We start from the raw sequence: 25,716 nt of genomic DNA, 5'->3' as shown, positions 1-25,716 counted from the left end.
AAGCCTAAACTTTTTTTAATAACCTTATTAAAATAAATTATTTGCTTAAATAAGCAGTATTACTCGGCCTAGTAAAACTCTCTGTAGTTGGAGATGGTGTTAACTTGGTTGGCAGACTTAAATGGATCACGGACGATGAATATGTAATGGTTCATTAAAAGAATTTAGGAATGTTTTGGAGTTGACATTATGAAAGATAATACCCCTCATACTGCTGAGACATGCTGTCAAACTAAAATAGACCTGTGAAATAGGTGGTAGTCCTCCACTTAACCCTTAAATAACCTGAAGCTCAGAAAAGTAACTTGCTAGTAGCTAATCCAGATTTGATTAATTTCACTATACATTACACTACGTTCAAAGTCAGAAAATTCTCTTGACTAGCCAACACACTTGAATTAAAACCTACTGCCATATTTACTGCTGAGATGATATGGCTTTCAAAGAATATGGTTTAATTTTTACTCCAGGAGTAATTTCTTAAAAAGGTTTCGCCACTGGACAGTTGCTTCCTACTTCTTTCTGAAATCGGCTGAAATTATTCTGTATTAAAACTCATGTGAAATAAGCAAATTACCTTTAACTACATGGAAGAGCATTTTAACCATGTAACGTAAAATCTAGTCTGAGAAATATTTAAAATGTTCTCTACTCCTCACAAGGTCAAGCACACATCTCAAGCTATTTTCCCATTTTGGTGAATTTTTCTGAATTCGATCTTATTCTGCAGATTGATATATACTGGGGACTATTAACATTTTTTTTTTTTTAAAGCCTGAAGCCTATCAATAAGAGACTGATTAAATAAGTTGTGGTTCATTCATTCATACAACGGAATAAAGGTAACAATAATAACACCTGTCTCCTTCTCTTTCATGCTCCACTGGCTCTTGGTGACCTGTGTGGTTGTTGAAACAGTGCCCGATGAGCTGGTGGGCCCTTTACCAGGTGCAGTGGCCCAAATGGTCATAGGTATCAGGGTCAGGGTCCAGTGGCCTGGGGTGTCCTGGGCTGGCTCGTGAAGGCTTTCTGAAACATTTGAATTTTGTACTATGTAAAATGTAGTAATTTAAAACACACACACACAGAGAATGCTGTAATCCAAAAACCAAACACCCGCTGCCATCAAGTTGATTTTGACTCACAGCGAGTCTATAGGACAGAGTAGAACTGCCTCATAGGGTTTCCAAGGAGCCGCTGGTGGATTCGAACTGCCGACCTTTTGGATAGCAGCTGGCTCTTAACCACTGAGCATCCAGTGATTGCCAAATGCAAGTGCTAGGCTAGCTACCACTTAAAAATAGATTGGAAAAAAAAAAAAAAAGTCCACAATTCCAGAAATTCTATTTCAGTAGGCCTAGAGCAGGGCTCAGGTATCAGTAAAATTTTCCCAGTTTATTCTAAAACATGACTTGGTTTGGGAATTGTTGCTTTAATCAAATCACCCAGATATTATTCTATCTTAACCCCAAATTCTAAGTCAATTAGGAAATTAGAAACACATTTTGTCCAATAATGGAATAAGGTCATAATCTAGGGAAAGAGGACCCCAAAAGTGAAACCAGATAATCTAAAGCCAGGATTTGCACTGCCCTGAGTAGAAGCCAAATCATACAACTCACTCTGCCTTTCTGGTTTCCTTATTAAGGGCTAAAAATATTGAGGCTAAAACCAAAAACACCAAACTCGCTGCCGTGGAGCTGATTCTGACTCACAGAGACCATACTGAGGCTAAGGTTACTTGAAAATTACTCAGTATAGATAATACAAATACTCTGCATTCTTCAGAAAGACCATTCTATGTAAATGCATAATATGAAAAAATTAAATAGTTCTTTCTTTTTCGTGAGTTAAAACACAACTAGTTGGTTCCACCAATACGAAATTTCTAAAATAGGCAAATTCATAGTCAGAAAGTAGAAAAAAGGAGGGAAAGGGTGTTATTGCTTAACGGGTAGAGTTTCTGTCTGAGGTGATAAAAAAAAGTTTTGGAAATAGTGGCAATGGTTCCACAACACCGTGAATATAATCAATGCTACTGAATTGTACACTTCAAAATGGTCAAAATTTTATGATATATACATATTTTTTACAATAAAAAAAAAATCAGTTGGCACAAGTAGATAAAACATTATAACATTCTAGATCTCAAGCGGTAGGTTCACCAGTGTTCATTTTATTATTGTGTTTTGTATCTCAATATATATGAACTATATTCTTTTGCATGTATCAGATGTTAATTTTAAAAAAACTAAAGCAGCAGAACAATTAGTTTAGAAATTTAGTCTTTACATTTAAAAAGAAGAGTAAATGAAAGAAAACTAAGTATTCTCATGCCAGCAGTACGTTTTTATTATTATTCATGGATGATCAAAAGACTTACATGGCCTGTTATTTGCACATACATACGAAATATCACTTAGCAACATGGAGTGGAAAGGACGGTTATATATATATTTAAAAAATACATACGACATGTATATACACTCACACACATTCTCTCTCAAGGGCTCACCATACACTGCTACCAAAGCAGGAAGCAAAAAGCTGCAGAAGTTCCAATATACATAACATCTTGAAACATCTCAAGCATAAAAATGGTACTTAAGTTGCAAAAATAAAGTTTCTTTCTTTAAACGTTTTGATCTGAGCTCAAGCAAAGCAATAATGAACAATGATTTTCATACTCAACACACTTTAAAACAATCAACATGAAAGGATTAACAGTTGCAAAAATCCTGAAAATGTAGAGGTTATGGGCATGAACAATGCATTTCATCTACCCTACCCAACCCGCCCCCAAAAAAAGTCTACAGCAGATCTGTTTCATCTTGGCTCTCAAGTATTTAAGAATCATAATTTATTATACTCAAACAGCCAGTTAAGCCAGAATAAACAGAAAGATAAACAAAGATCATTACTTCAAACAAGGCATCACTGCCCCTTAGTTTCTTTAGACAGTTCCACTAGTGCAAGAGTATCATTTACCTGAAAGATCATAAATGTCACAATTAGAGAGCACTCATACAAAACTATTTCCTTTTTTTGTTAAAAAGTGCCACACACTATACTTTTCATTAAAAAAAAAAAAAGAAAAGAAAAGAAACACACACACACATATAAACTAATGAAAAACTGTTTGTCTCCATCTCTTGTCAATGAGGAAAGGCCAGAGTGATTCTTTGATTCCAATCCGAAATGGTGTTCGCTGACCAATGCCCAGGGTCTCCAATCTGGAGCAGTCGAGCTGAGCATTTCTTGGACGCTGGGCCCCTAACACTGGACTGTCAGTAATCTTTAAAGAAAAATGAAAATAAAATCAAAAGTAAAGGATGGGCTGCATCTCAAAGTTTTATATTTTATACTTTTTCCTTGGCACAAGGAATCTAATTCAATCATATCTAGCAAAATAAAAAATCTGTCACAATCAAGATAGCACTTTTTCTATGAACTTCAATACTCACAATTTCTTTATAGATAATAATTCAGAGAAAAGGAGCAATATAAATTGCCAACATCAAGCAAAGTTTATTTTGATTAGTGCTGGAAATGAAATTATCTAATGTGTTCAAAGTGACGGGAACAATGTTATCAATAATACGAACTGTGATGATGGATCTGAACTTGCAAGAAGGTCTTGGATGCCAGGTACTCACAGGTCTCAAGTGGCTGCTGGGGAGATTGAAAGCATCTGCAATTGCACATGCCATTTCATACTTCGTCATCTGTTCATTGCCTGACCAGTGAAAGGTTCCCTTAATGGACGGATCCTAAGAAGAAGGACACAAAAAGACTCAAGTTAATTTCAACTTATTGAATGGAGTGGAATGGTAGGTTTGACAAGGAAACTATAAAGGTCCAGGAACTAAATTCACCCCTCCTTTTCTGGAAAGCTCTCATCAAGATATCTAAAATCAAATTCCTACAAATATTCTCAGCTAAACACCACAAGCAAAATTTAGAATTAGTTTTAAGAATTTTTTTAAGATAAAAATAAAAATGGCTCCAGTTTTAATTAGTAAGGAATTCTAATTAGAGATTTTTATGGAAACAGTCCAATTTAATGAGTCTTTCTAATTATTCTAAGAAGTAAAAACCAAACCTTAGTAGAACTATTTTTTCAAGACAAGTTGGTCAGAATATTCTTAAACACTGTAATGATATATATTAAAAATAAATATACATTTTTATATTAAAAAATTGTGGTCATACTGTTTTTAAAGAAATCAGGCTCTAAACTTTCTTTTTATGGATATGTTATTTAGCTCCAACATTTTCAAATGTTTAAAATTAACTCCTAGCCAAATATCTAAAAAAAAAAAAAAAAAAATTTTTTTAAACTATAAATTCCTACTTCAATTCTTTGGTACTATACATATCCTAGTGGCGTAGTGGTTAAGAGCTACGGCTGCTAACCAAATCGGCAGTTGGAATCTGCCAGGTGCTCCTTGGAAACTCTACGGGGCAGCTCTACTCTGTCCTATAGGGTTGCTATGAGTCGGAAACCACTCGAAGGCACTGGGTAACTGGGGTATACATGTGTTAATCAGATTAACTTCTTAAAAGACATCAGGTGATTATCTTTTATCCAAAGAAAAAACGAAGTTTTCAGTCATCTTCTAAGAAGTAACAGGTGGGGTCTGTAGTACTTGAGAAATAAATTCAAACACAAAAGCATAATATTTTTAATACTGACTAATATAGTCTACGGAAACCCTGGTGGTGCAGCGGTTAAGAGCTACGGCTGCTAACCAAAAAGTCAGCAGTTTGGCTTGCAAACTCTGTGGAGCAGTTCCATTCTGCCTATAGGGTTGCTGAGTCAGAATCGAATCCATGGAAAAGGGTTTTTTTTTAAGGGGTTAATATAGTCTACTATCTGTTAACTACTTTTGTTTATTCTGCTTCTAGTTTTAAAAAAGCACCTTAACTTCCACTCATTAACATTCCAAGAATAGCTGTGAAGGTTCAAGGATGGAAAAGACAAACAGGATTTTTACAAAGATGAAATTACGGGAACTCTTGCTTTTAAAGATTCTCACCAGCATTCTCTTCTCTGCTAACTGACGACACACAGTGGCTACATCCTTGACATGAGTGGGGAACCTCTGCTGCCAGTGGTCCATGTTCGCTGACTTGTTGCTGAACTGCACTTTATCAAACATAATAGTTACAGCACTTTCTTCGAGCTTCTCAACATCTCCATACAGAACAGGAATTCTCAAAACAGCAGCTCCTGGAGATGAATAAAAGTGGACACTATCTTAAAACTGACTGGTTCTTAAGTTTTGATATAAGATGAAAGTGTGTGGATTTAAAAACATCAAAGTGGAAAATCTGCCTTTAATAAAAATATACCAACATGACACAGCTCACCGATAATAATACAATTTAACAAATGTGATTCCGAATATTTCTAAATGTCTTCTGCCATTTTTGAGTATTTTTATACAGCCATATATATAATTTCTATAATATTATGGTCATTAAAAGTAAAACTAAATCATAACAGATAAGCACATTGAGTAATCCTTACCTTGACCCTAGATTAAAAAAAAAGCAATAAAGGACATTACTGTGACAATTAGGAAAATTCCTATATAAACTATATATTTGATTACAGTATTGTAGTAACATTAAATTTCCTGAGTGTGGTAACTGCATTGTAATTACAGGCAGTTCCTGGGTGACAAATGCCTGACTTACCTACAACTTGTAGTTAAAAACCAACTCCTGTAAAGCCTATTACATTAAGAATTCAAGGTGCATACAATTCGTAATAACAAAATAACAAACAAGCGCTACTTTGCAGAGTGCATCAAAACATTATTATGACTGTATTATTATGTTAAAGATGTTTTAGTGTTTCTAGAAGTGTTTTTGGGGGGGGGCATAAAACCTACACTATATACTATATCCTAAGACAAACATTTGTTTGATTGACATTAGATACCAACTAAACTGCATCTAACTGCAACAACTTACATATGAATTCGACTTGAACTCATTGGCAACCCGGGGGACTGCCTGTATGTAGAAGAATGCCTTTGTTCTTAGAAAACACATGGTTAAGTGTTTTGGGGTGAAATTCAACTAATTCTCACTGGGTTTAGTCAAAAATTATATATTAAAATGCAGCAAAACATTAACAATTGGTGAATCTATGTGAAGGGTATGTGGGTGTTGACCCTAATATTCTCACAACTACTGATTAAGGAATTCTGAGGTATTTCAATTTTATGTAAGTCTCTGTTGAGGGGTTGGTTATAATGGTCTTTGGATCCCACCGCCACTGAGTCCCTTCTGACTCATCTCAACCCCATGTATTGCAGAGTAGAATTGCTTCATAAGATTTTTTTTGGCTGTAATCCTTATGGAAGCAGGTCATTAGGCCTTTCCTCTGTAGCACCCCCTGGTAAGTTCGAGCTCACAACCTTTCATTTGTAGTTGAGTACAAATCATTTGCACCACCCACGGAACTAGTCTTTGGATAAGTGACTTTAAATGAAAATCGACCAACGTTTTCTTTATAAACTAACTTACTGAACAAGTGTATACAGACATGTATTGAAAGATAATTCCTGAATGATAATAAACTGAAAAACTAAATGTCCATTAGTATGGGATCCTATTATTAGGGGATGTTTCTCAAGGGTGTCATATGGCCTGAGGCAGTAGTTTTACCACAGGGGATCTATTAAGTACTATATAGCCATTAATAAGATATCCCAGAGATGGCTCAACATGTATTGAAATACAAAAACGTGGGGAAAAAAACCAGGTCATAAAGTAAATTTAAAAAAAGCAAAAAACAGTTGCTGTTGAGTCAATTCCAACTCATGGCAACTCCATGTGTATCAGAGTAGAACTGCGCTCCACAGGGTTTTCAATGGCTGATTTTTCAGAAGTAGACCTCCAGGCCTTTCTTTCAGAGGCACCTCTGGGTGGAGATGAACCTCCAACCTCTCTGTTAGCAGCCAAATGCACTAATTGTTTGCATTGCACAGGGACTCCTCTAAAATAACACGGACACATTTTTTAAAATACACAAATAATGCTTCCATAGATAAGCAGATTTGGTATTTATCTTCCTGAGGAAACATCATAAAAAGACTTTCACTCTCCATATATATGTCCAAGCCAAATCCATTGCCTTCGAGTTGGTTCCGACTCATAGCGATCCTATAGGACAGAGTAGAACTGCCCTATAGGGTTTCCAAGGAGCAGCTGGTGGATTCAAACTGCCTACCTTTTGGTTAGCAGCTGTTACTCTTAACCAGTGTGTCACCAGGGCTCCACATATATATGTGTATGTGTATCTATACACATGAGGAATCCTGGTGGCACAACAGTTAAGTGCTCAGCTGGTAACCGAAAGGTCGGCAGCAGTTCAAACCCACCAGTGGCTCCAAGAGAGAAAAAGAGCCTGATGATCTGCTCCCATATGGAACCCTGTGGGGCAGTTCTACTCTGTCACATAGGGTCTTATGAGTCAGGATTAACTCAATATCAGACAACATGTATATACACACACATGTGCACACAAAGGAAAAAAGAAAAACTATATAACTGAATACCTAAAGCTAAGGAAAATGATACCGGCCTGTATGTTCTGAAAGTAGGGTATAAAAATTTGAAATAAATCATCTGTTTTCTATATGTGAAGGTGTGTATGTGTACTTTGATAGTGGAAAGTCTGCAAGAACTAAGAAAGTAGTTATCCTTTACAATTTCTAAAATTCTTATTTTTATTTTTTCTTGCTGCATTGTCTAATTTTTCTCCAATGATTTGTATTCTTTGAGTAATTTTTAGAATTAAAAAAACATATAGCCTACACAAAAAGGAGGCCTTAACAATCATCAGAGGCTAAAAAATTATATCTTACCTAAATGATTCTCCAGGACAGCCTTTTCTCCTTCTAATTTTGTTTTGCCATACAAATTTAGGGGATTTGGTATGTCTTCCTCTCTATAAGGTGGATTTGTTCCATCAAATACATAATCTGAGCTAATATAGATTAGAAATGCTCCAACTGCAGCTACAAAGAAAGAGATAAAATCAAAAAACAAATAAATCTATTAAATTATTACTTGACCTTACTGTTTAAAGGAATTTAGAAAGGTTTATTCTTTGTGATATATGAGGGTAAGTCAAAAAGTATTGCTTCTAGGGTTTCAGTTCCTACATGCATGGGTTTACTGCAAACAAACGTGTCTAAACATGTCTCTGCGATCAGTGGATGGCTGCAGACAAGTCCTCTCAGTAAAACTGCCTTAGTCTTGTAGAAGGGCCTTCCAAAAAACAAACAAACAAAAAAAAAGGGTGCTTTTTGTGCCATGGAAAAACTGATTTTGAGATCAGGGTTAATATCAAATTTTTAACAAAACTCAAGTGCACATCTTCCCAAATCACTCAACTTTGCAATGAGTTTATGGAAATGCTGCTGCCACATAAAACAAAAGTTTTCAGATGGGGCAAGCATTTTAAAGAAAGTCAGAAGACCTTAAAGATGAGCCAAGAAAGGGAAGACTGCTCAGAAGGTTATGGTGACTGTTTTTTGGGATTCCAAAGGGGTGATCTTGAAAGATTTTCTCGAAGGACACAAGACGAAAACAGGGGCTTATTATGAAGAAGTTTTAAGAAAAATGAAAACTGCACTGGTGAGAAAAAGGTCGGGAAAGTTTGCCAAGGAATTTTTTTCCATTATGACAATGTACCTGTTCATTCTTCTAGGGTAGCAAGGGCTATCCTATAAGAATTTCATTGGGAAAACTTACCCCATCCACACTACATCCCTGATCTTGATCCTTTAGACTTGTTTTTGTTCCCCAAACTCAAAGAACATTTAAAAGGAACACGATTTGAGTCCCTCAAGGATGCCAAAACTGCCATTTTGACATGGTGTAAATCGAAGAGTGCAGAATTCTTGGGGGAAGGGTTACAGAGATGGAAATACCACCTTCAGAGAGTACAGACCTAAATGGAGGATATGTCAAGACACGATAACTTCACATTTTGATATTTTTGTTTAACAGAGGCTTCTATGATTTTGTAGCAATACTTTTTTACTTGCCCTCGTATGTACGTATATATACGTATTTTTTTTAAATACCTTTCATAAACAATCTAAAAAACCTTAATCTTTAAAAACTCCATGATCATTTAATATTTTCTGAAGATTTTATAAAGTCATCATTACCTGCTTCCTTTGCTAAATTCCCAGAAGCTTCCACATTAAGTTGAGAAGCAGCATCTGGCTGATTTTCTACAACATCTGGCCTTCTCTCTGCTGCACAATGTACTATGACATGGGGCTGGAAGTTAAGCATTGATGCATTTTTAACCCAAAATGGAGTAAAATGGAGTAACTACAGTCTTCCTAGAGTAAATTCATTCAGAGAAAAAATGTTTGTTAAATCAATACTTCCTCAACTAAGGAATAAATCATTTGATTTTTAACATAGGTGTGTTATGCTTCCTTTTTTGCAAGGTTCAATCTTCTTGAAAAATGTATATAGGTCCTGAAAAGGAAAGCAATTTAGTAATCTTAATCCTTACCGACAAAACTCTCTGTACCAACTACATTTCTACATCAAAACATGCTCTGTCCCCTAATTTGGATGGGCAAAAAGAGCTATCAGTTATGTCATTGATATGGCCAAAATATTTAATAAATCTGTGTTAAAAGGAGAGTAGTATCTTCAAATTAAATCTATAAATTCAATCCTCTTTGACTAATCATTTAAAGAAAATCAACTATCCATGAGAATTATATTCCCAGTTGAGCATTTAGTATGCCATCTATATGGTAAACCCTGTGCTAGGAGCAAGGATCTTATAAAAAGTGGCAAAGACAGATATGTAAAGAGACTGTTTCAATATAGTGTGATGGATGTTAAGCTAGAGGACTGCTTAACATCTAGTTGTAGAGAAAGGGCTTCTAGTTCCCAAAGGAGCTAAGCAAGAGCTAAGGTTTGAAATGAACACAAACAGGACTAGTGTACCCACATGCCAAACTCTCTCCTTCTCAACAATGCTTGAAGAAATATGCTCTGAGAGTTGTTGACAAACTTGAAAGTGCATAATCTGGAGTGTTTCTTAAAATGTAGAGTCTTGGGCTCCACCACAGACTTACTGAATTAAAATCTCTAGGAGTGAGGCCTGAGGACAAGTTCCTTAAGGGATTCTGACGCAGGTGCTCCTTGGATCACACTTACAAAGAACAAGCACCCGAGATTTGACTAGAGGGGACCAGAATCCAAACTTTTCTATGACAAGTTGTACGATCATGGCCAGTAAGTTACTTAACCTCTCTGTCCCTGCTTCCTCAGCTCTAAAATGGAAATGACAGTACCTATTCTGCAGTGTTATTGTAAGGTTTACAGGTTAAAATTCAAAAAGTATTTGCACAGCAAGTGGCACTTAGAAGGTATTCCGTAAACATTAGCTTTTTATAAAATGCTTCATATTTCGGTCATTTTTCAACTTGTATTTCAACCTGATCATGTTAAGAACTGTATATACTAACACCTTGTCATCCTAAAAAAAGTGCATTATACATTGTCGCTGCTTAGTAGGTGAGAGCTTTCACCGTAACTTGCTTGAGAACATTTTCTGTATCACGCAGACAATTCTTACTGTGTGTGAAACAGGCTAACCCATACCTGAAAATCATGAAGGGTGTGATGAACTGCATCAGGATCCAATAGATTAACCTGCTCAAATTTTGGTCTTGCTCTTCTAAAGCCACAGCCAACAGCATGCCAATTATTATGCTGAAATTCTTTGTATACAGCTCTGCCAAGAAGCCCAGTGGCACCAGTAATCAGAACCCGCCTACTGGGAATGTTAACTTCCTCCTAAAAGGTGAAGGGAAGGACAGAAGATTATTTACTTGGAAAATAATTCTCTAAAATTAGTCACTATCATAGTTTACCAAACACCTCAGGTCTAAGTAGTTGATTCATGTTACTTATTTATAAGCCAATTCTTAAGTTAGAACAAAGATTAATCAAGCTTTGTTGACAGCTGTATCACTTAAGAAAAAGTTCTAATAAATCTTACACAAGTAAAAGAGCATAAGCTGACACTGCAAGGAATCACCTAGTCAAATGCATTTAGGTTTCATTACATCAATAATAAAAAAATCTTTTGCTTATGCCAATGATGCCCAAATGAGCAATAAACACCAATTTCAATTATGTTCTTCAATTTATGAAAACATACAATTAGTTTTGCTCTTACTTATTTTATAGCCTGATTATATATATTCTGCTGATACGTTTACAAATTGACACTTCTGGTCTTCGGTTTTTAATCCCAAATTCTCTTTCAAATTCCAATCATTTATTTATCAAATTTTGATGGGCCCAAGTTAGAGAATTAGTCATTTCACAGGAATGTAGAGGAAAGTAAATCCAGTCCTTACAGCACTAATATGCTTTTTTAGTTTAACTCACTGGCAAATGTTCCTGAGTTAACCTAAATTTCCCTATGTACAACAGTTAAAAGAAAGAAATATAGAGGGTTAAAAAAAAATCTGAAATGTTTTAAATTGATACATGTTGCTATTGTGGAAAAAAAAAATCCTTATATACAGAAATCAAAAGAACTACTATTTGGAAACAATTTAAATTTTATGTTTCCAAGACACAGTTTCAAATTGTTTCCTTCTCTCCAAGAGGGATAACACCAGCCTTCCTCCTAGAGGGTGAATAAAGTCAATATTTACTCTTAAAAAAAAAAAAAAATGCTTTTATCAATTTGAGGTCTTTTTGTTTCAAGTGTTGGTTACTTAATTCTGAGCCACCATATGTACATAACATCTAAAGACCTTTCTTTTTTTAGCCCTTAGTTCAGCTAAATTACTTACGAGGACCATAATTTAAAAATACTACTAATAATGAAGTTACCAAAATCAACTTACTTTCACCAGAGGAAAAACCTGAAATAAAGGGAGATACAGTACAATGGTAATTTCTTAAAGATATTCTCCCTTAGCTCAACCAATTTCAGGACATTTTGAAAGTTGAAGGAAAATTAATCTGGGCTTTCCGCTGCGGAAACTTTGCCCTAAGCCAATTGATCTATGAAAACAAAGATTTCAGCCAACAAAATATTTTCTTTGAATTTTGGCAAGAAAACAGCTCTACAAAGACTGACTTGTAAAGAGGAGAAAACACACCAAACCTAGTAGAAACAACATCAGAAAAACAATTTACACAGGATAAATATTGTAAGGATCCTGGGAAAACACTAAAAAGGTATGATTTGATTTCTTCTGAGTTCTTACTTTTACCTCACTCTATAGGAGTGAATGAATAGTTTTTTTTTTTTTTTTTTTTTGGTTCGCTATGAGTTGGAATTGACTCGAAGGCAGAGGGTTTGGTTTGGGTTTGGTTGGTTCTCATACTTCAGAGATCAGAATCTCTGAGGGCTTTAAGGCCCAGGAATTGAGGGGTGGGGCCTGAGACTGTATTTCTAACAAGTTCCCAGGTGATGCGGATGATGGTGATTTGGGGACTGCACTTTGAACTCCAAGACAAATTTTAATGATGTGATAAACACCTATTTCTCTTATTCATACAAAGCAAAAAATTGTCCATTTATGTTTCTAGAAGTGACAACAATATCTTCCCCTCTGAAAAACAAAAACTAGGCATAGAAGTCAAAGAACAAGCATTTTGCAACCCACGAAGGTTACCAAACAGTGAATTAAGATCTCTGTGTCATTTCACAGACTGTTTTGCAGTTTTTCCTTATTTTAACATCTCTGTTAAATGAATGAAACAAGAGACGCCTCTTACGAATGTTTCAGTTTGACAATATTTTGTTTTCTTAGTGCATCTTAAAACAAGAACCCAGATGATCTTATAATCAAGAGTATCTTACATTTGATGAAATACAGTATTATGTTACAAGAAAATCAAGGCTCTTTGGGGAATGTAATATACTTAATCTAAATAATGTCAGGAGGGCATGCAACCTTATACCCTCATACCCTGGGTAATACCATAAGGTAATACCATAAAACAGTTCATGGTACCCAGTGGTCAGATATCAGTGCTCAAAAATTTTCTTTATTAAAAGGGCAGGAATCTTGTATTTGAAAACTATCAAATGTTATATAAATGGCTTTTCAATATACTATAACTTCCAATTGTAAGGACAGCCTGATTAGACAAGCAGGGCGGATATTATTTTCAAAGTGAGGAACCTGAGGTCTGGAGATATTAAAGGTTTTGCCCACAGTAAAAGTGAAAAAGCTGGGACCAGAAACTGGGTCTTCTTGATTTTATAGTCCAGCCAACCAAATGTAGAGTGACTTTTGTCTCAATCCTTTTAACACATATTTGATTTTATGCATCGTTAAGGTTTTTGTTTGCTCTACCACAAACTGTGGTGTTGAGAAGTTACTCCATTTCTACTGATCTAATTCCTTATCGGTAAAATGACACGTTTGAACAGGATGACTAAGGCTCTTGCAGCTTTAAAGTTTTATACTTCTCAGTTTCCTTACTATCCTTATCACAAAGGGTATAAATATAGCAGAAAGGGCTTCATTTTCCTCTTTTCACATAGTTCTCTCTAGAGACTCTAACAGCACCTTCTGTCACCAGCAGCATAGGAGCTAAAGCAAGATTTTAGCATTTAGACTGCAGTTTTACTGGTGGCTGGCAAATAAACTATGCATCACTGTGAAATTTACAAATTCCAAACAAAAACATCTCTTCTAAATCTTGAGTTTGTATATAAGCAGACATCTACTCAAAGCTTTGTAAAGTACAGTTTTTGTTTTTGCTGTTTTAGAGGAAAAAAAAATTCCTCTAAAAACTACTTTGAACCATTGTTTCATAAATTATTTTAGCCCTATGTGGGCAACTCCTGTCTGGAGGTAAGATGATGAGAAGAGGGGGACAAGAGCTGGTTGAATGGACATGGGGAATATAGGGTGGAGAGGAAGAATGTGCTGTCTTATTAGGGAGAGAGCAGCTATAAGAGTACATAGCAAGGTGTGTATAACTTTTTGTATGAGAGACTGATTTGATCTGTAAACTTTCACTTAAAGCACAATAAATAAGAAAATTAAAAAAAAAAAATTACTTTAGTCCTGCAAAACACAAGATTGTCCAAACACATCAAAGAACTCAGAATGGAAGAATAAAGAGCTGTTTAGTTTACCCACACAAAAGTGGTGAAAATATTTTGTCTCCCTACACAGATGAACTTCTCAGTTTTTATTATATGGGTAAAACAGATCACAACATCAACTTAAGTTACTCTGAACATATTATATTTGCCTCTTGTTGTATACATTCTTTAGTGCACAGAATTCAACAAGTCCAAGTGGCCAGACTTAGAGACACCAAAATAATGCTTGTAAATATATATAATAACTGTAGAGCTACTATTCTTATTATGCTATCTAACCAAACAATATAAAATTGTATTGGTAGTAGAAAATAGATGGCTCTTTCAAAAATAGTTCAACAAAATGCTCTAGGACCATGATTTCTACTTTAGCACACTTGCATTAACTTATATTAATAAATTTAGGAAAGGTAAAGAAAAAATACCACTAAAATATGGAGGAATATCTTCTTACATTTTAGTGGTAAATCTGATAATACCTAGGTATTTTTAGAACCTCTTAAATTTAGCAAAGTTTCATATTCATTTCTTCAATCGATCCTCACAACATTCCCCCTCAAAACGCCCCTTGAGTGGAAATTCCTGGGCCTTAAGAAACGTAAGATCCCATGACTATCTAGGTGGGATTAGGCTAACTGCTACTAACACCCTATTGTACCTCACAAGAGTAGTATTAATTAAACAAACAAACAAACAAACAAAAAACCACTACAGTCTGCTTCCCTAACATTAACTATAAAGCAATCAACCATCTCAAGAGTGAGTTTTAATTCTATAAGTCTCCAGAGAAAAGCAAATAAATAGCAAATTCTTAGTTGTACCATTTTTAATGAAGTAAAACCCATTTCCATTAGTTTATTGAAGTCTTACTGTGAAAATGGACCACTGGTGACTCAGTGGTTAAGAGCTACAGCTGCTAACCAAAAGATCAGCCACTGGAATCCACCAGCTGCTCCTTGGTAACCCTATGGGGCAGTTCTCTTCTGTCCTATGGGGTCACCATGAGTCAGAGCAGACAACGGGTTTGCTTTTGGGTTTTTTACTGTGAAAACAGATTAAGCTCTATGCACACATATATATGTACATGTACGCACGCACATACATGCAAACAAACAAGATGTAAGATTATACACTCAACACTGTTCGGGGCACAAAGGAACAATACATAAGTTTAGGTACTTCATCTATTCTAACGTTACCTTCAAAGTCCCAAAGAGACCTGAAAACATTAAACATGCTACATTTTGGAAAAGTAAAAATTCTGCATTATCAAAAACAGCCATCTCTTATATCCATAGGCATATTGGTCTGGGAATTAACAGTCTTTTCATCTCCAGTGATAGATACGGTCTTGGATCAAGTGAATGTTGGAGAGCCTGGAATGGAAGGTGGGAGGATGGGGAGGGAGGAGGGGAGGATATACCATGGACGGATCTCCCAAACACTACAACAGTCTTTCTTTATGCAAACTGGGCGGTGGGGTTCAAAGCCTGAGACAGTCAAACGGATCTATATTTGAATCCCGACTCCCATCTTACTGAATGAACTTGAGCAAAATGACTCAATCTCTAAGCCTCAGTTTTTTCCCCTGTAAAGTGGAGCAATAACAGTATCGCGCAGTTATGACGATAAAGTTAAACGATGACTGTAAAACGCATGCCACAGTGCACTGTATGAAGAATTTAATAAATTATCCCAATTTGTTACTCGTGAAAAGCCACTCCTTTTCCTTCTTAAGAGCTAGGAACTCGTATGCTCGAGGAATACGAACCAAGGGTAAAAAAGAAATTAAGAAACGCAGAATCAAAACGGAAGCAAGTCTTGAAAACCCCTTAGGAACAGAGACTGGCTGGGGACGAGAAAGTGAAAGCTCGGCCCACTCGCTTCCTGGCGCAGGCTAGAGGAGAAAACACTGAAGGGTGCGCGCCGAGGTAAACAAACTCGGTGGCACCGCCCTCCGCCACCGAGGCTGGAAGGGATGCGCGGAGGCTACGCCGGCCCGGGGTCTGGCTGGGGCGGAACGCGCAAGGAGGCGACCCGCGACCCCGCCGACCGGGCTCACCCTCCTCAACACCCGACGTTCCCATGGGAGACCCCTGGACCGACTTCCTCACCTCCACCAGCCGGCAATTCCCTGGAACAAAATGGATGGAAAGCTCGTTCTCCCTCCCCACCATGCCCGCAGTCTTTGCGCTGTCGCCGTCGCCGCCGCCGTCGCCACAGCCACTTCCTCCAGCGCGAGATCGCCGCGGGCCGCAGCTCCGTCCGCCTCGGCCCGCCTCCTCTAGGCCCAGGCCGGCCCCTGCCCGCAGCTTCCGGCTTCCGCCGTCGCTGCCTCGCCTGTTGGTTGGCTACGCTCGGCCGACGCCCCAGAAAGGGGGTGGGCACACGTGGGGCGCTCCCCGCCCACGCGCCAACTCTTAAAGTGAAACACAGAACAACGGCCCCCGGCCGTAAGCAACGAAACAAGTTTTGTTGTGAAGGGTTTTGTGTGTGCTTTCTTTTTTTTCCCCTTCGACTGGGAAAGGATTGAATTTTGGTGAGGTTAGATGGCCTGGGGTTTAAAGTTTGCAGACCTTGCGCAGTGCATAAGAATCAATTGGGTATGTAATGCACACCAAACCAAAAAGCCATTGCCATCAAATGGATTCTGATTCATAGCGACCCTGTAGGACCGAGTAGAATTGCCCCAGAGGGTTTTCAAGGCTGTAAATATTGACGGAAGCAGAGCGGCTGGTGGGTTTGAACCCCCGACCTTTTAGGTAACAGCTGAACCTTAGCTTAATAACTGTTCCACCAGGGCTGTAGGATATAGAATAAAACATTTAAAAGTCATAGAGGATGAGAGGAGAGGGAGAGAGCGCAACGGACATCTATCTCTACAGCATTATGTGTGGTTTCGAGAAATTCGGGGAAATATAAGGAATAAAAGTAAAAGTGTTGGCCTCTGAGTCATTAACACCTCAGGGATCCATTTTTCTGGGATGCTAAAAAGTAATATGTGTGAAATTTCAAAAATGTCAAACACACCTTTTGTAGAGACTTGTTGCATTTCTCTTGCAGAAGAAATTTTTAATTAAAAAAAAAAAAAAGAATGTGTGAATGAGGGAGATGGTTCCTTTGGGTACGTCTTCAAAGCGCATTCTTGGACCTTGTCCCGTGATTACAGAATGAGAATCTGCAGGCGGAGTACCCGAGATTCTACGTTTTAGTGGATTAATAGGGGTCAAAACCACCCTTTCAAAAGCACCGCGTTGGAGGGACGCAGCTTTGGGGCAACATAGCCAAGCCGTGGCAGCCACTGAAAACTAAAGGAAGGAACCAAGGGGAGAAATAATGCTCAACGTTCTACCACCTGTGTCGCTTTTTTAAAATTAACAATCCGAAAACAACAGCCCTAAGTCTTGAGACCGACCTACCACGGAACTGATTTCCCTTCCAGTTCAAACCCGCGGAGATTTCCTGCCAGCCAGGATGCCTAGGAAACTACGCAGAAAAAAAAAAAAAAAACGAAAACAAACAGACCGACTTTTCACCGAACAGTCTGAGTGTTGCTGGCCTGACACACGGGATACCGAGATTTAAAAGTCGCCCGCAAAGGTAATCACTGCTTGGATTTGTCCAATAAGGCATTGTTTTCATAATTCTTTTTGGTGTATTTTAGAGCTAAAGACTGAGCAGCTTTATTTAAAAAAAAAAAAAAGTTTTTCTACGTCTGAGCCCCGTGACTTTCCTTCTTACCCAACCCCCAACAAGGGCCCATTTCCTTATTCGCATCAACCTAGTTTCTTTGGGACAGTAACAGAAGAGAGTCTGAGGTCCCCTAACTTTTCAATTTTTTGTTTTAATCTAGGTTGTTACTGTTAGTTAGTTTAGCATTATTTAGGGAGTCTTGACAGGATTGCCCCAGTATTAAACATGCACAATCAGCAGACAACAAAGAGAAGTATGGGGAGGTACCTTCTTGATTTTCCTTTCAAGAAACACTAGGAAATTTGTTTAAAGTTTCTACTTGTAACGTGTGATTCAATCTAACCTTTCTAGGAAAACAAAAAATTAAGTGTTCAACATGATGGTATAAGGACATGCCAACGCAATTAGCATTGTGATTCTCAAAGCAGCCTTGTCTAGAGTGGGGAACAAAAAGAGTTTCTTGCCAACATTTAGAATCTGGATTTAGATATTTGTCAGGTAAAAGTTGGGCATAGTTCTAGAAGCATATATCTGTCCATGGTTTTTAATCATTCTCTTTAATGATGAAAGCTGCTATGTGAATAAAAGGCGAGCGTTACACAAACAATACACAAGTTCGTGCCCCAAGTCTACAGACTTAAAGAGAACTAAAAGTTATGTTGGCAGATTCAATTCTTGTCAAGACAAAGAAAGGCTGGAGCACACAACTAAATCGGTATTTATATAGAACCTTTGCATACATCACTGCACTTAGATTATGTACATCAAACTGCTGTTCTGTTCTGCGTTTTATTGTTTTTAATTAGTGTTATTTAGCCGAGATCGCCATAATCCGGTTCCCTCGGGCAACAACTAAACTTGGTTTATTGTTCCGTGTCAGCAGGTTATTTATATGTTTTAAAAATGAATAACCCGTTTTTCTTTACGTACCCTTTCTGCTTTTACCAGGCGTGCACTGGGATGCTTTTAAAACAACTCTAACTCTAGGGTGCTTCATTTGTTAAATAGCTGGCTCTTACCTGCTCCATGTCCTCTGGCATTTCAGGCATGATTCCAAAATTATTTCAGAAAAACCAATTCGTGTGGCTTTCTGTGAGCCTCTGCCTTCCCTTTCTGGTCTTTGTTTCTGCCTGCCGGGAGCACAGCAATCCGAAAACGTGAGCGGCTGCTTTACTTGACCTTTTGAATTAGCATTTTTATTATGATCCCGGAATCTCGTGCAGTTTTCCACATTGCAGTAAACTGGCAGCTGATTCCCTGTAGCAGTCTTGAAAATACCCAATGAGAAGTTTCATGTTTAATTGCCCGCCAAGCCAGGGTCCACTAGCAGAACTACTAGACAGAAACAATATATTAAAAACAGAACGAGATAATAATAATAATAAAAAAACCTTACTGTCAACGTGAGAGCCAGCTGTTGAGAAGCACAGCAACCGTGCAACTGATTGCTGTTTTGAAATATTTCATTCCATTATCACAACAGAGTATGTTTAGTAAAACTCTCCAATGCTTTCCCTCATTGCTTTTTAAATAACTATTTCAAAGGACGGTAAAAAGCACTGATGGAAACAGCACACAAAGGTTTGCTGCCTGTTTGAGAAAATGGTAGGTGGAACAGCCTTTAAATTTGGCCAAGCATTAAGGACTTGGGATCAGTAATTCCCAAACCTGCCTGCACAGCAGAACATATGGAACTAAATCATCCTGTAGGAGTGAAGCCCCATAACCTTATTTTTAACAATCTCAAGGGTGATAATGGGCTCAGTTAAGTTTCCACTGTTCTGGATATTGGCCTGGTGACCAAAAAAAAAAAAAATTTTTTTTTAAATTCTCATTCAGGTAGAGCTAAAAAAAATCACTTCATCTTCTACCCACTTTAGAGTACACAGCAAATGATAAATTCTATTAGACATTCAGAGTGGTCTATAAATTACAGAACCTTTTTTTTTTTTTTTTTTTTTTATGGAGTTTATTTAAATAAATAAGGAGCCCTGCTGGCACAGTGGCTAAGTGCTCAGCTGCTAACCAAAAGGTTCAAACCCACCAGCTGCTCAGCGGGAGAAAAATAGGGCAGCCTGCTTCTCTAAAGATTTAAAAAAAAAAAAAAAAGATTTACAGCCTTGGAAACCCTATGGGGCAGTTCTACTCTGTCCTATAAGGTCACAAGGAGTCAGAATCGACTTGAGGGCAATGGATGGGTTTAAATAAGTATTTTAAAAATAAGTATTGTCAATACATAAAAGTATAAAACTTTAGAAGAAAATACAAGAGAATAGCTTTATGACAAGAGTAAATATCTCTTAGATAAGTCAGAGAAAGCAAAAACCATACAATTTAAAAAACTGGTAAACTAAACTTCAAAATTAAAAACATCTACTTATCAAAAGATAATTTTTTTTTTTTTTTTTCCCCACAGACTGGAAAAAAATACCTATGCTGAAAAGGACTTATATTCAGAATACTTAAATTACTTCTACAACTCAATTTAAAAAAAATTAATGGAGAAAAATGTTGAACAGAAACCACACAAAGGGTGATACTAAGAATGGCCAACAAGAATATAAAAAGATGGTCCAGGCAGACATGGCTGTGGCAGCATGCTTGTCCATTTTCCCATTCTTGCCTATTCTGTAATATTCCTTGGACTCGGGCAGACACGGCTGTGGCAGCATGCTTGTCTGCTTCTCAACTTTTGCCTTTTTGAATATATGTTATGAAATTTGAAGGGAGAGGTGGTAGTTCATACCTTTTTTTTATGATACAGTATCGCAATGAAGAATCACAATGTTAAAATTAAAATCATTAGTAGTTTTAAAGTACTTTCCAGTGGGAAGAACTAGCATATTCAAAGTCTAAAATAAGAGACTAGGTCTCTAGCTGGCAGAATGAATTAAGTTCAAAAAGAAGGATACCAAAAGCTTGAACCTTAGAGCTTAACATCTTTGATAAATGAGGCTGAATTTCTCTCCCTACTACTGAGACACTGGTTTGGGGTTCATATTTAAGAACACCATAACCTGAGTAACGGAAACCCTGGTGGCGTAGTGGTTAAGTGCTATGGCTGCTAACCAAGAGGTCAACAGCTCAAATCCGCCAGGCGTTCCTTGGAAACTCTATGGGGCAGTTCTACTGTGTCCTATAGGGTTGGTATGAGTCGGAATCAACTCGACGGCAGTGGGTTTGGTTTTGGTTTATAAACTGAGTATTTTTTTTTTTTTTATATACTACAAGTAATTTGGTATTTCAGTGACCACTTTGAGAAAATGAACTTTAATTTGTGTTGTCTTTTCCTCTTTAGGGAAATTTTGCTTGATATTCAGGTTTTGTCAAAAGGTCTAATATTTCTCCATCTGCAGCTCTGGCAAGTTAATAAGTTTTATCTAGAGCCTGTTTTTTTTTTTGTCTGTTGAATTGAGTTGAACTTACCAAAAGATGCTATATACACTTTAAGAAACTAAGATCCCTATATCCTTGTTTTGTGTGGTATTGTTTGGTGAGTTTATGTGATCTTTCTGTCTCCTTTTATTCTAAGAGCTTGCTTCTGGTCTAGAGCATTGTGCCTAAGTTTTTGTCTTGTATCAGGTTACAGGCTATGGCTGACAGTTGTTGGTTTTTTAAGGATGTCTTAGAACCTCAATTCTTTCCTCATCCAGAAAAACTGCATCTTGTGTCTGTCTTATGATTTAGACTTTTAGTAGCTACTTGAAGAAACTTTGATAAAAATTGGCCAATTCGAAAAGTACACCAAGATCTTTATGTTCTGTACATCAGTCTTAGAAGTGAAACCTTTCTAAGTAACATAAGCTAGGTATTGCATGAAATGTGTTTTATTTAAAGAAAAAGGATAGTTTTGTCTTAAAGTAAAAGTAACAGTTCCAGAACAGTGAAAGGGAAAGAAATTAGGTATCTTTTGCTTTTGAAAATGCCCAGGTCGACTTAAACATAGGAAACCCTGGTGGCCTAGTGGTTAAGTGCTACAGCTGCTAACCAAAGGGTTGGCAGTTCAAATCTGCCAGGTGCTCCTTGAAAACTCTATGGGACAGTTCTGCTCTGTCCTATAGGGTCGCTATGGCTATGAGTCGCAATGGACTTAAGGGCACTGGTTTTGGTTTTGTTTTCTTTTAAATGAATTGGAGTGACACAATCTTATCTTCTACCATATGTTAAAAGGTAGATGGGGTGGGGCAAGAGCAGGCCTCCTCAGTCCCCAGTCCCTAGTCTCCAAGGTCTTATAGCTACAGGGAAGTTTTTGAAAGACTCTTTCCAAATAGGTGGAGACCCTTTTTAAGACAAACAGAAGATAAGAAAAATTGTTGCTTTACTATAGTTGTCAGAAATTGGGTGGATTCCAATCATAAAAGAACTGTAAACAAATTGTCTTTATTGTAGGAGAACTTTTAAGAAATCACAATGAGACACACCTGAAATGGCCTGGCAGTAGCCAGAGACTTAAGACTATATCCATATCAATGAATTGGTCAGTTGAGCAGAGACATTGTGATTTCCAAAGCCAGTTGGTAAAATCTTTAAGGGCCAAAATTAGATTGGGAAAAATTAAACTGAATGAAAACTTAGAACGTTTAAGCAGACTTTATTTCAATGGTTATGTTTTATGGTATACAGGCTTAAAATAATTTCTAAGACCTTTTAGGTAACTTATTGATGTTAATCTGAGTTAATATATATTTGTCATGATTTAAGCATATATACTTTTGCTTTTTATGCCACAAGAGAAAGGATATATATATGTATATTTGGGTCAGCTTAATGAGTGAGTTCATTTTTGCCATTTTAAAGGGATGTATTATAAGGTATGCAACAAAGACAACGTTTAAGAGGTTTATTAAAAAGAAATTTTTCTGACTATGGTCAAAAGTTTTATCTGTCTGACTGAAGTTTAATGGTTTAATTTGAGATTTTTAGGAGCTTTAATGTTAAATAGCATATAAAACAAAGAATTCAGTTTCTCACTGTTAAAATAACAAAATTTTCTTTGATTGCTAAATTGAAGAGTTAATCTATTTGTGTAATCTGCCTCAAAGACAAAGGTTCAGTCTCTCATTAGAATAAAATTCCTGAGTTGGAAACCAAGCCACATGGCTTTAGGAAAAAAAAAAAAAAAGCTAAGGTTTTTACTTTAAGATCTTTGGTTAAATGAAGTTTTATTATGCAGTAACTTATGATAAACTGACAAGTTGGAAACTTCATGGAAAGGCACAGATTTTTTTTCAATAAAGGAAAAGTGCTAAAAAGGTTTATTTAACATGTTATAAATATGGAATGTGTTAAAATCAAGAGAAGTGCCTGATTCTCTTTGGGTTAAGATTTATATGTTAGTATTTTCTCTTATGTCTTTGTCTAATATTAGATAGAAAATGCATAATGTTATGTCATAGTTTTATTATTACTTCTTTGTTGAAACTTAATTTTTTTGAATCTAGCATCATCAAACCAATGGTTTGAGTGGGGAATTCACATCATTTACCTGTGAAGTTTTTAGAGACTTGATAATCTTGGTACATTCTTAGTATATTCTGACTATATGGTATTATGTTTCAAGATTTTTATGTATTATATCTGACCCAAGCTCTTTAAAAATACAGTTAATGATTATATTTAGAAATATTTTTATGTAAAGTTTAACTGATTTTATTTGGCCTTTACATTGTGCTTTCAATTAATTTCTATCAGGTCTTTCACTATTAAGAGTATTATTTTTATAAATTAATCATGGGCATATTAAGTTTTGTCATCTACAGATAAGTTTTTACTTTGCTGATTTTTTGAAAACGTTTGACCAGAATATCTCAACAAAAAAGATGGACTATATTGGACTTGTGAAAAAGACTGACTCATTCAAGATTTCCAGAACTTCTGTGCAGGAGATGATGGGTTCACAGACTGCGGTTGATCCAGAATCACGTGTAACAGAAATTAACTACATAAGACTGAGTAAAATGAAAGGATACTATGGGTTTTTATGTAGGAATGTTGCCAATGTTTAAGGTCTTTCTGGAAATAAAAAGTGCTTTAAGGTCCTACTTTCTGGTTATAAGAAATCATTTTCCTCTTTTCTCCTAAATTATCTAATGGGTTTAGATATCTTAACTCTTGAACTAAAAATTTCTGTTGATAAACTTAGCAAAGTGAACCAGAGAAGTTTCTGAAATTTGAGCTATGATTTTACAAAATAGAACAGCATTAGATTTCCTATTAGTTCTCTTGGAACAGTTTGTGCCTTAATGGATGAATGTTTCTGTATTTATATTAATATGCAAGCTGAGGTTTTGCAGAATGTAGTTGTTGCTGAGGCACATGAGAAGCAGTTACTGAGATTTGTTTCCTTGGTTCAAAGACTTTAGAGTCCTGTTTCATTGGTTATGTCAGACAATTGGCCTAATACTGTTAGTGTTTCTATTCTACTTCCTAGTTTGCCATATGGTGCCCAACTACCATTTATTAAACATTTTTTATCAAAGATTATATAACAAGATCATGATCCAAAGGAAGGAACTGTGAAAGAGTTGTATGTAATTCTCCTGGAATCCAGATTTCTGGCTTTCATGGAGGTTGGGACAACCCACACAGGCCATTACTTTGGTTGTCCTTTTCAACCTGGAGCTTTGAGAAAAAAAAAAAAAAAACTGGTTCCTGAAGCCACTTTGAGTCAAATAATAGCCCAGATAAACTAGTAAGACCGTTTTGCTCTGGGCATTGTGTTTTCTTTTTGTTTTTTAAGAATTCAGTTGGTTTTGGCAAACGGACACCAAAGATCAGACTGAGAGTTATGTTCAGGGTAAATCAATAATTAGTTTAATCAGTCTTCAAGACAATGTTGTATGAAATCCCTACCTAATGTTTGTAATCAAACTCTCACTCTCTTGCTATACAGAAAATTACGTATTTTAAAGAAACCAGGTTCTCAGAGGAGATTGACCTCATGGCTCAGACTGCATTTTGTCTTAGATTCCACTTCTGCTTCTGAGAAAGCGACCTGTGGCTGTTAATAGGTAAACCAATGAGAGGTAGCTTGCCCTCAGGAAGAACACTTAGTATATATTAAAGAGATTCACTGAAGACCTCCAACAGAAGTCCATCCTGTATTATCTTGCTAATCATGTATTCTTTAATAGAAACTTGTTTGTCACATGTAAATTTTTCTATACCTCTGTTTTCTTTAAGACAAATTTTGTATACTTTATGGATGTATGTTTTTGTGTGATAGATCCAACTAAGCTTATTTTGATGATCCCTTTCCAACTGATAGTGAATTTATATGAGCAATCTCTTGTTTAGATTTCTAGTGAATGCATGGGCAACACACTTTGAGAATTTTAAGCTTACCCTTAGATATTCATAGTAATGACGCTAGTACATATTGGCAAGGTAATGTTAATTTGTTACCCATTGTAAAAAGAGTCAGAAGAAAGCCCATTGGTCCAACACTCAGATTGGGGTTGGTCATTTCTAAGAGCTTTAATTCCTAGTTATGGTATTTTTGAATTGGAGAAGTCTTTAAGTCTGCTTGCTTCAGCAATGCAACCGATGAGAACATTGAACAAGACAGTATCCGGTGGAAAACCAGCACTGTGAGTTTAAAGAACCTGCCATGGCCACCATTTAGGAGCTCGATTAAGTCCAGGTATTGATCATCAATGTGTTATCTCCAATCCCCAATCAAAAAGAGGGAATGATTTAGGAAATAATATTGGAATCATTATTTCCTGTCCTTGAGCATAGAAAATGTGACCCAGCCAGAGCTGTGCTCACAATGGCTCACAAGGACTCACGAGGATACATCGACTGGGCCTTGAGGTATAAAGACAATACCAAAAACCAAACCCAGTGCTGTTGAGTTGATTCCCACTCATAGC

The 25,716-nt window shown here is 36.6% G+C and overlaps 1 protein-coding gene across 4 annotated transcripts; it reads right to left on the bottom strand.

Annotated features, from left to right (window-relative positions):
- Positions 1-741: 741 nt before the first annotated feature.
- Positions 742-18,990, bottom strand: MAT2B (methionine adenosyltransferase 2 non-catalytic beta subunit). Of its 4 annotated transcripts, none has more exons than XM_064279053.1 (7): positions 18,862-18,990; positions 10,663-10,857; positions 9,198-9,312; positions 7,884-8,036; positions 5,040-5,233; positions 3,606-3,770; positions 742-3,295 (listed from the first exon to the last, which is right to left on the bottom strand). In XM_064279053.1, exons 1-7 carry the CDS (start codon positions 18,889-18,891, stop codon positions 3,125-3,127), a joined length of 1,023 nt encoding a protein of 340 aa, XP_064135123.1. In that variant the 5' UTR covers positions 18,892-18,990; the 3' UTR covers positions 742-3,124. The 4 variants fall into 4 exon arrangements, with proteins under 4 accessions (XP_064135123.1, XP_003404691.1, XP_064135122.1 ...); XM_003404643.4 differs by having other exon boundaries at positions 3,657-3,770; positions 18,862-18,986; XM_064279052.1 differs by lacking the exon at positions 18,862-18,990 and adding an exon at positions 16,264-16,411.
- Positions 18,991-25,716: the final 6,726 nt, after the last annotated feature.

Source organism: Loxodonta africana, chromosome 2 (genome assembly GCF_030014295.1).
Source record: "Loxodonta africana isolate mLoxAfr1 chromosome 2, mLoxAfr1.hap2, whole genome shotgun sequence".
Classification (NCBI taxonomy): Eukaryota; Metazoa; Chordata; class Mammalia; order Proboscidea; family Elephantidae; genus Loxodonta; species Loxodonta africana.
This window is presented reverse-complemented; position numbering and strand designations above follow the sequence as displayed.